This window comes from Gadus morhua, chromosome 8, assembly GCF_902167405.1.
Source record: "Gadus morhua chromosome 8, gadMor3.0, whole genome shotgun sequence".
NCBI lineage: Eukaryota > Metazoa > Chordata > Actinopteri > Gadiformes > Gadidae > Gadus > Gadus morhua.
In genome coordinates, this window is record NC_044055.1 from 22356272 (window position 1) to 22366986 (window position 10715).

At 48.5% G+C, this 10715-nt stretch overlaps 1 protein-coding gene across 1 annotated transcript; it reads right to left on the reverse strand.

The window, feature by feature from the left end:
- Positions 1 to 77: 77 nt before the first annotated feature.
- fzr1b (fizzy/cell division cycle 20 related 1b) lies at positions 78 to 10715 on the reverse strand. Its single transcript, XM_030362710.1, has 14 exons — positions 10500 to 10715; positions 9821 to 10001; positions 8069 to 8170; positions 7933 to 7996; positions 6903 to 7030; positions 6494 to 6576; positions 5413 to 5596; positions 4686 to 4751; positions 4243 to 4345; positions 3938 to 4119; positions 1858 to 2091; positions 1636 to 1740; positions 1380 to 1472; positions 78 to 629 (listed from the first exon to the last, which is right to left on the reverse strand). Exons 2-14 carry the CDS (start codon positions 9896 to 9898, stop codon positions 588 to 590), a joined length of 1464 nt encoding a protein of 487 aa, XP_030218570.1. The 5' UTR covers positions 9899 to 10001; positions 10500 to 10715; the 3' UTR covers positions 78 to 587.

The window sequence follows — 10715 nt, forward strand, 5'->3', positions numbered from 1 at the left end:
GATCGTTCTTGTCTATCCCCGTGGAGATGGATTCTTACAGACAATGCTTTTAAGTCACAGACACAGACACAAAAGAGCTCAGTGTTTGCAGCCGTGTGTGCAGCTGTGCATGGTGCAGATGTTTATTCATTGTGGTTGTGTTGATTGACGTGCCACAGAACATACAAGAAAACATGATCAGAAGCACAGTGTTAAAAACATTACATGTCTTTTCGAGACTTAATGACATGATGTCAAATCATGATTTCCAGATTCCTGATGTCAAATCATGATTTCCAGATTCATGATTTCATTTTCATGATGCAGCTCTCTCAGACATGACAACTAACTGATGAAATTATAAAAAAAGAAAGAGTTTTTCCATCACGTCCACAACAGAGCAGGAAGGTCTTCTGAGAGGCGGACGTGGCTGAAGTGGTGGAGCCTCCAGGGTTCTTTCAAAATAAAAGTCTTGTGGAAGTGAGGTCAGGTGCATGGAGAAGGTTTCCTTGGGACACAGAAGGGCTCTAGTAGTGCAGTAGAATGGTGGTCTGTGTGTGTCTGGGGTCTGTGTCTCCTACTGAGAAGGTCCTGGCCCCACCATGGGACTATCGTATTCTGGTGAACAGGTTCAGCACCGACTTGGACTCCTGAAAAACAAATAATATATAATATAAATATAATACTTATACAACCAAATAATATACATAAATATGATACTTATATAACCAAATAATAGACATATATAATAATTGTATAACTAAAGGATAAAGATAAATATAATACTTACATAAAAAAAGTATATACATTAATAGAATACTTGTATGACAAAATAACACATATAATACTTATATACTCAATATAGGATAAACAAATATAACATAAAATGATATTCAAAAATATAATACTGAATATACATAATATAATACTTTCCGGCATGCAAATAAAGGAAAGTGAATGAGTTGTTTGCTAGAACTGCAGGATACCTTCTACTAATGGAGCTACTGTAGTTCTATCTAACCATTTTTTAACTATACATATTTCACTGTAGACTAAACATGTCCTGTATCTTGGTGCATTATGTTTTACTATAGACTAAACATGTGCTGTACCTTGGTGTTTAACAGTAGACTAAACATGTGCTGTACCTTGGTGTTTAACAGTAGACTAAACATGTGCTGTACCTTGGTGTTTAACAGTAGACTAAACATGTGCTGTACCTTGGTGTTTAACAGTAGACTAAACATGTGCTGTACCTTGGTGTTTAACAGTAGACTAAACATGTGCTGTACCTTGGTGCTTAACAGTAGACTAAACATGTGCTGTACCTTGGTGCTTAACAGTAGACTAAACATGTGCTGTACCTTGGTGTTTAACAGTAGACTAAACATGTGCTGTACCTTGGTGCAGCGTGTTTTACTGAAGACGTTCCAGAATCGCAGCGTCTCGTCTCCGGCTCCGGTGACGATGGCCTCCCCGTCTGGGGACACAGCCTGGGGGGGGGGGGGGGGGGTAATTTGATGAATCATGATTATCAAATCTGCAGAATGTGACAAACACTGCACAGATAGAATGGAAAATCCATCAATCTGTCTTTTCCAATTTTTTGGAAAACATCATTTGATTTGGATTGTAGGCGGTCCCAGTGAAACTCACCAGGTACAGCACTCTGTAGGAGTGTCCTGTGAGCTTGGCCACTTGGGTCAGTGAGGGGTACTTCCACACCAGGATCTGGTTCTGAGAGTAGCCATGTGTGCTGACCTGGGGGCAAACACAGAGGTGTTTGATGCCTACACGGGACATTGAACCCCCTACCTTTTGGCTGGGAGTCAACCCCTCCTAGCCTGTGTGTGTGCGTCGGTGTGTGTGTGTCCTCACCAGCTCGTTGGCGTGCTTGGACCAGGCCAGGTTGCAGACCTGGGAGCCCGTGTCGGTGCTCTGCAGTGGCTGGCCCGTGAGCGTGTTCCAGAAGCGCAGGCAGCGGTCGGCCGTGCCCCCGCCCGAGGCCAGCAGGCCGTGCTGGTGCGGGGACCAGGCGATGGCCTTCACCGCCGCCAGGTGGTCGCTGTACTGCTGCATGGGCAGCAGGCTGGAACTGTTCCACACCAGCAGCTGGAGGGGAGACGGCGGAGCACTTTACCACGCCTGCTTCACCTCATCGTCAGGAATCACCGAACACCTCAGAGGTACGCCCTCTAGTGGTGACCGCTCATTTCCAAAGTGGAGCTCAATGTGAGAACAGACACATTTAAAGACAGACACATCGAGTCACATATTGCACATCTTTCCAATATCTGATAATGATGAGCAATGATACTGTTTGTTAATGCTATTTAGTTCTTTAGGACTGTGGTTTTTAATCTGTTGGTCGCAAGCCGTAAGTGCGTGATCAAGTGGATTGTGCGATCCAAAATCATTTTATGTCGTGCTTGGATGCCTCGTCGAATGTTTGAGGGATCGAACCCAGAACCTCTTTCTAGCTGGGTTCATTTTTAGTGTTAATAACTGCATTTGGGGGTACTACTAGAAGGAGGTTACATTCCTGTATGTTTAAAATAACCCTTGTTATTTTCACACTGTTCATCTCTGCAAAACCAATTTCAACGTCTTTCAAAAACGGCAGTAGCCTGTCTGCTGTGATTGGTTAACACGCCCACTCAGTTGCGATTGGTCGAACGCTTTGCGCGTGCGTCTGTAATTCACACCCCCGAGAAGTTGCAAACATTGCGGGTAGCCGGGAGGCGGGACTTCTGTACTTCAGCCCCGCCCACTACACAGTCTGAAAACACACTAATACAGAGGCAAGGCTTGAGCGCAAACAAGCTGTTTCACGCACTTATTGAGGGGCGTTCTCGTGGGCCGAATACCCCCCCCCTCGCTCAGACTAGCTAAGCAGACGGAAACATGTATACGTACTAGGGCTGTAACGATACGCGTATCAAACCGAAAATCGCGATACTCAAAGCCACGATCCTGTCTCGCGGTGTGAGAAGGCAGAAGCGCGATACGCCCTTTTTAACTCTGCGGTCAAATTGTCCGATTGAAATTTGCTAATAATTTGTCTAGATAATAGTCTGCTGACAGCGCCCCCTCCTATCGATGCCGTAAGTATGCGACTGCAATCCTCCGTGGCTACGGAGGATCGCATTTCTCCACAGCCGTCGAAGCGCTCATATGCGATATGAACGACATTTATCCAGAGGGGGCCTGTGTGATCCTGTCTCTAGTGTTTTGTGTGATTTGACTGGCAGTTTGTCTGCTTATAGGTCGGAATGAAGCGGCCACCGATTATTGACAGGATGGGTACTTTATTCTACCGGACTCGTTCGCTTCTTCACTAGACACACGCGCTACCGCTCGCTCTCCTTGCTCGTCCACTCACTCGCTGACGTCACTCACACACGCATACGCACATTGCCATTCTGGCGCACACACATATGCTACTCGTAACGCCTCGTTATTGCGACATTCATGACCTTCAGGTTTTTCTCAGTCTATTGAAAGTTAGGCTATTAAACATGTTGCATTCTATACGGCCTGATTATGTCATTATTTAAGCTACATAGCCTAATAAGTAGTGCTAATAAGGATATTTGACTAAACCAACCAAACATTTCAAAAAAGCATCCTCCCACACGTTATTTCTTTATTCATTTAGCTATACTTTAATAGTATTCTTTCTGTTCAAATCTGTTCAGTGTTCCAAATTATTTGTTATTAAATGTTACATTAAGTTAATTGGTACATAAGTGTTGTTTAAATAAAATGCTTTTTAAATTTCAAAAAATCGTGGGATGTATCGAACCGTGGGTCAAAAATCGTGATACAAACCGAATCGTGAGTTTGTGTACCGTTACAGCCCTAATACGTACGTTGCATAACGGTCTAAAGCAAAGGTAGAAGTAGAAGTAGCGTGATATCACCCCTTCAACCCACTAGTTCTCCTCTCTGCCCCCACCTTGTTGTCGTTGCCCCCTGAGGCCAGGTGCTGGTGGTCCGGGGACCACTTCAGCCCGCAGACCTCCTGGCGGTGGCCCTGCAGCCTCCGCTCGGCCCCTGGGGGGCTCCGCACGTCCCGCTGCAGGATCACCCGGTCCCTGCTGCCCGACGACAGCTGCTCGCCGTTCCACGCCAACGCTCCTGGACCGGTGGGGGGAGGGGGGGGGGGGGGGGGGAGGGGTCAGAGCCGTAGTGGTCAACCATCCGTCTCCCCCTGGGTCTCACTGGTATCAACTGGTGCTAACTGGTCTGGCCGTCACTGACCTACGCGTGCGGAGTGCCCCTCTAGGCTGCTCAGCTTCCTCCCGCCGGCGGCGTCCCAGATCTGGACGTAGCCCTTGTGTGTTCCCACGGCAACCAAGCTCCCCTGCAAGCACCACACACACACACACACACACACACACACACACACACACGCACACGCACACACACGCACACGTGGAACAGCGGAGGCAATCATAAATATTTTTTCTTACACTCTCTTCTTTCTCAGTCGCACCTTCACTCACTCACTCACTTACTCGCTCTCTTTGAGGTCCTCCCTCTCTCACTCACTCGCCCATGCTCTCATTCAGGTCCTCTCTCTCTCACTCACTCACTCACACATGCTCTCTTTCAGGTCCTCTCTCTCGCACTCACTCGCCTCCCTCACAGGTCCTCTCTCTCTCACTCACTCACAGCTCCACTCTCCCTGTCTGTCAGCTCACCCTCTCGTTCCAGCAGACAGACGTCACTGAGTCCCCGTCCACAGAGAGGTCACAGAGTCTGGTCACCTGACCATCATCAACACACCAACATTCACAACGTTAGGGCTTATCAAACATTAACAAGCTAACATTCATGATGTTAGGGCTTATCAAACATTAACACGCTAACATTCACAACGTTAGGGCTTATCAAACATTAACACACTAACATTCACAATGTTAGGGTTTATCAAACATTAACACGCAAACATATACAATGTTAGGGCTTATCAAACATTAACACGCCAACATTCACAACGTTAGGGCTTATCAAACATTAACACGCTAACATTCACAACGTTAGGGCTTATCAAACATTAACACACTAACATTCACAATGTTAGGGCTTATCAAACATTAACACGCAAACATATACAATGTTAGGGGTTATCAAACATTAACACGCCAACATTCACAACGTTAGGGCTTATCAAACATTAACAAACTAACATTCACAATGTTAGGGTTTATCAAACATTAACACACTAACATTCACAACGTTAGGGCTTATCAAACATTTACACACTAACATTCACAATGTTAGGGCTTATCAAACATTAACACGCTAACATTCACAACGTTAGGGCTTATCAAACATTAACACACTAACATTCCCATCATGGCGGTCCTTGTAACCTAAAGGTGGTGAGCCCTTGGTGTACGTGGTGCAGGAGGGGGTGGAGCTCACCTGGCTGGTGCAGGCGCTCCACAGGTACACACAGGCCCCCAGGCCCACGCTCAGTAGGTTGCCCGCCGACCAGTCGACCAGGTTCAGGTAGAAGTCGTCCTGCAGCTCGGGGGCGTCCAGCACCTTGAAGGGGATCTTGGAGATCTTACGGGCCGGCTTACGTGGGGAGCGCAGGAGCTTGTGGCTGGTGGGGAGAACCAGGAGGGAACGTCAGTGTGGAGGAGGAGGTGGAGGAAGAGGTGGAGGAGGAGGGGGAACCAGGAGGGAACGTCAGGGTGGAGGAGGAGGTGGAGGAAGAGGTGGAGGAGGAGGGGGAACCGGGAGGGATCGTCAGGGTGGAGGAGGAGGTGGTGGAAGAGGTGGAGGAGGAGGAGGAGGGGGAACCAGGAGGGAACATCAGGGAGGAGGAAGAGGAGGTGGAGGAGGAGATGGAGGAGGAGGGGGAACCAGGAGGGAACGTCAGGGAGGAGGAGGAGGTGGAGGAGGAGGAGGAGGAGAAGGGGGAGGAGGAGGTGGAGAAGAAGGGGGATGAGGAGGAGGAGAAAGGGGAGGAGGAGGAGGAGGAGGAGGAGGGGGAGGAGGAGGTGTAGGAGAAGGGGGAGGAGGAGGAGGAGGAGAAGGGGGATGAGGAGGAGGAGAAGGGGGAGGAGGAGGTGGAGGAGAAGGCGGTGGAGGGGGAACCAGGAGAAGGGGAGGAGGAGGTGGAGGAGGAGGAACCAGGAGGAGACCTCAGGGTGGAGGAGGCGAAGGCGGAGGAGGAGGGGGAACCAGGAGGACACGTCACGAGGGTGGTGGAGGTGGAGGAGGGTGGAGGAGGGGGAGGAGGTGTTGGCCTAGTCTTCTCATACAGTACTTTAGGATTTTCTTCCCGTCAAAGGATTATCATATTTTTTGTGGCAAATGCTCGGCTCAAGATAGAAAAGTAACACTAGCAACAGAATAAACCTTGCAATGTAAACCCTGTCAGATCCATGTCATTGAGGAGCAGGTAGGGGTTAAGGATGGCTACAGATGAGACTGTGGACCCTGGGCTCCCATCCCAGAAGGGGCTTAGCGTGAGAGAGAGTGAGAGGGTGTTCACCTCTTGTTGCTGAGCGGGGAGAGGGAGTAGGGGGAGACGTCATTGTCGCTGTCAAAAGGCACTTTCTTGGTGTGGACCGTGTACTGGAGGAACAACAAGAAACACAATCAACTAACCACAGCACCAGTTTAATTCAACAATTGAAGCCCTTATTTAGTTTTGTTTTCAAATAAATTCACTGAAGTGACAAAGGGGACACCTGTTTTCAAATCACATTTTAAAATTCTCCGTGTGTAACCATGATTCATAGGACAACATTCGCTGTATATTATGCAGGCTAAACTAACGAGGCTTTACTGATCACACGGAGTGAAGCCCGATTCTACCAGAACTCTCCTAGCATCATAGTAATACGGTCTGTGTGGATCCACGGTGAGCTGGGATGAGGGGCGCCCTCTGCCTCTCCTACCCTGAACAGGCTGCGTGCGCTCGGGGTCAGGACGGCCTGCCGCCGGTCGTCGGCGTGGGGCTCCACCATCGCCTCCATCCCCGCACCCAGCAGCTCATTCCTCAGCAGGGCAGCATAGGCCACCGTGTCTGAGGAGGAGGAGGAGGAGGAGGAAGAAGAGGAGGAGGAGGAGGAGGAGGAGGAGGAGGAGGAGGAGGAGGAGGAGGAGGAGGAGGAGGAGGAGGAGGAGGAGGGGAGGAGGAGGAGGAGGAGGAGGAGGGAGGAGGAGGAGGAGAGGGAGGAGGAGAGGGAGGAGAGGGAGGAGGAGGAGGAGGAGGAGGAGGAGAGGGAGGAGGAGGAGGAGGAGAGGGGGGAAGAGGGAGGAGGAGGGGGAGGAGAGGGAGGAGGAGGAGGAGGAGGAGGAGGAGGAGGAGGAGGAGGAGGAGGAGGAGTTGAATGGACGGCTGCACAATATGGCTGATACTAGGCCACATCAAGGCCCATATTTTGAACCAATATCCAATAATACAGTATTAAGAAAATACCATGAAACATAACACAGCAAGGTAGCACCTAAATACCATCTAAGTTTAATAAAGTACATCTGGCCTATACCTGCACGATAAATCATTATAAAATAGCGATCTTGATTAACCCCTGTGTGGATTTGAGTTGTAAATTACTTTTGATATTATTCTTTTTTTTTAAATTATTTTTGAAGCCTTCATTTACAGGTGCGTGGAGTTTGTTCAGTAGTTATAAAAGGCCAGCAATTAAAGCCAATGTGAAGCTATATTTACAAAATAAATCATACAGTTTTTGATCCTGCACTTTAATCCGTTAAAAAGGGCCCTATGAAACACAACGTCCTAGAGATGCCAAAAAACTACGTTTGGTACTGCCATTGTCATGGTTCAATAAAAATCACATTTTCTGAGAAAATAATCGTAGCAGAGAATCGTGATATCAATTCTAAGCTAGAAAATCGTTATTCATATTTTTTGCCTTATCTAATAGCTACAAAATAAGACACTAAACGGTGACCTCTGACCTTTGCCTGACTCTGTGCTGGCGTCCTTGGCCTTGTGGTTCTGACTGGGGGAGTGACAGTTCTCCTGAGGAAGATAACATGATTAGAATCACTACAACCACACAAGTGCCGAGGAGAGAGATGTGTACATGCTTACGTTGGCGTAGTGGAAGTTGATACTCCAGTTGCTCCCAGCACGGGTGGGGATGTAGCGGTCCCCCGACCTGACGCTCAGCGGGCTGCAGGCTGCCCCCACACACTGACCGCCAGGACAGAAACCACCGTTAGTCATCTCTAGTCCTCTGCAGTTAAAGCACAGCATACTTTCTATCGGCGAGTTTCGAATATGTGGGTATCAGATCAACTTTCTATCGGCGAGTTTCGAATATGTGGGTATCAGATCAACTTTCTATCATCGAGTTTCTAATAGAGGTGTATCACATCAACTTTCTATCGGCGAGCTTCCAATAGAGGTGTATCACATCAACTTTTTATCGGCTAGTTTCTAATAGAGGTGTATCACATCAACTTTCTAAGTTGGCGAGATCAAGCATGCGATGCGTTGCGTCGCATAACATAATGCATTCTGGGATCAAAATGTCAGAAATGCTGGTGATAACTTCCCTACGCGACATGTCACATGTCTTTAAAAACTCGCGAGAGTTCCCTCCGTCTGCACTTCTGTGCATATGGTCTCAAATAAATGCGGACATAAGACAGTTACTCCCCTCAACAGATTAAAACGTTGACCTAGTCGGTTGGTATTATCACCTGGAAGTACCAGCGTGAGAAATTACATATCTCCTTTCAAAGGGGCATGCCCTCTCCCAAACTATGCTTGTTCAAACCACGAGATGTGCACCTGTGTCCGACTTGACGTTGTGGTTGGAACTTGACGTGTTTCTGACTAGTTCCGGCGGATGTTCTGAAGTCTCTTGCATGCATGCGCGCAAATGAAGACGATCTGATTATTATTATCTGATATTGCCTAACATTCACATATTTATCACTCACACAACGACGATGGTTTCAGCGATGCAACGCAACAGCTAGATGATGTTGGCGACCGAATCAGTTTGAATGAACGAATCTTTACTCCTGTTTGTCTCGTTTGTTCTCAGACTCGACTCCTCCCAGACCCACTAGTCGCTGAGTCGCTGACTCCCTGTTCGTTCACTGACTCTGAGTGGTGAAGAGGCTTAGTGAGCGAGCGTATGATAATGCGATTCAATATCAGTGAAATGATAAATGCATGCTATCTTCGTATTTTCTGTGTCATGCGACACAAGATTAATGAAATATTTGAATATCTTGTCAATCTGTCTCGTACTGTCATTGTTTGCTCTCACGCATGCGACCCGGGAACCCCACCATCATTGCTAAATCAAGTATTATCTTGCTGATATGCTAAACATCCAACTACACCCCCGATTCCCGCTGCGTTTGGTTAAAGAGGTAATGTTGTGTTTATTGATGACCGACTTCCACGATCGTTTGAGAATGAGAACAAGGGAGGAGCTGAGTCTGACTGACTCGGCTGAGAACCGTGCATTCCATGATTCAATTCACCGCTACCGGAAACGCAACTGAACGAATGAACAAACAAACGAACGATTCTGAACGACTCTTCTTGGCGAACTGACCGACTTGAACTGAATCATGGAAAATAATCATGAAATCCATCACTAACAGCCAGCTCGTTAGGAGCAGTGAGGGTGAGGTGTCTTGCTCAGGGTCGCCTCGACTCAGCTGGGAGGAGCCGGGGATCTAACCAGCAACCTTCAGGTTACCAGCCAACCCGCTCTACCACCTGAGCTTCTGCCGCCACAATACATGTACAGGCTTAGTGAAGTTTAGACTCAAACTGACACAGGTATAGTGTAGCATGGTGTTTGCCCGTGAGCCTCACCTGGGCCGGTTGTGTGTCCCGCGGGAGGTTCTGGTGGTTGATCTGCTTCAGCAGCCGTCGTTCGTACTCCTGGTCCATCTCTCCGGGGGCCACTGCTGTCACACAGCAATGCCCCCTCCTCTGGGACCCCTTTAGACCTGCCCACCCCTACCGCTGAGAGACCCACGGAGGACCTCCATCTCTGTAACGAACACACAAGAACAGCTGAGAGACCCACGGAGGACCCCCGTCTCTGTAACGAACACACAAGAACAGCTGAGAGACCCACGGAGGACCCCCGTCTAACGACCACACAGTGACTGCTTAGCGTTGGGGAAAGAGATCATAGGCATTAGGCAGGTGATCGTAAGGATATCTCAGACCATTGGTTTGGCCTGGTTTAAACGACCTGGTTTAAACGGCCTGGTTTAACTGGACTAGTTTAAATGGCCATGTTTAAATGGCCATGTTTAAATGGCCTGGGTGCCTTTGCGTCGCGTTGACGCTACCTCGAGCGAGGGTAAACGACTGAAAACGGACAATTGCTTTAACATCAAATGACAAAAATACACCCGACTGCGTGACTGCAGCCCGGTCATTTAAACCCCAGCGGGGGGCGACGCGGCGTTGTCATGGCACCATGATATGGCCGACAACAAACCAGCCGTCAGCTGACGTCCTCACAGACAGGTTGTCGTACCTGTCAGCCGTGGAGCTCAGGACACCGTTGTAGGGACTGGCGTGTTCCGATCACACAACGTCTCGTCTCGAATACTCCTACGACGGTTCAATCACGTCCACGTACTGCAAGCGACAGAACAACACAGCGGGAGGCATCTGTGTTGTTTACGTCGCTGAAAAGATGGCGACCGAATCAGCTGGAGCAGAAATTCTCTTCTGCTGCTGAGTTCATAGA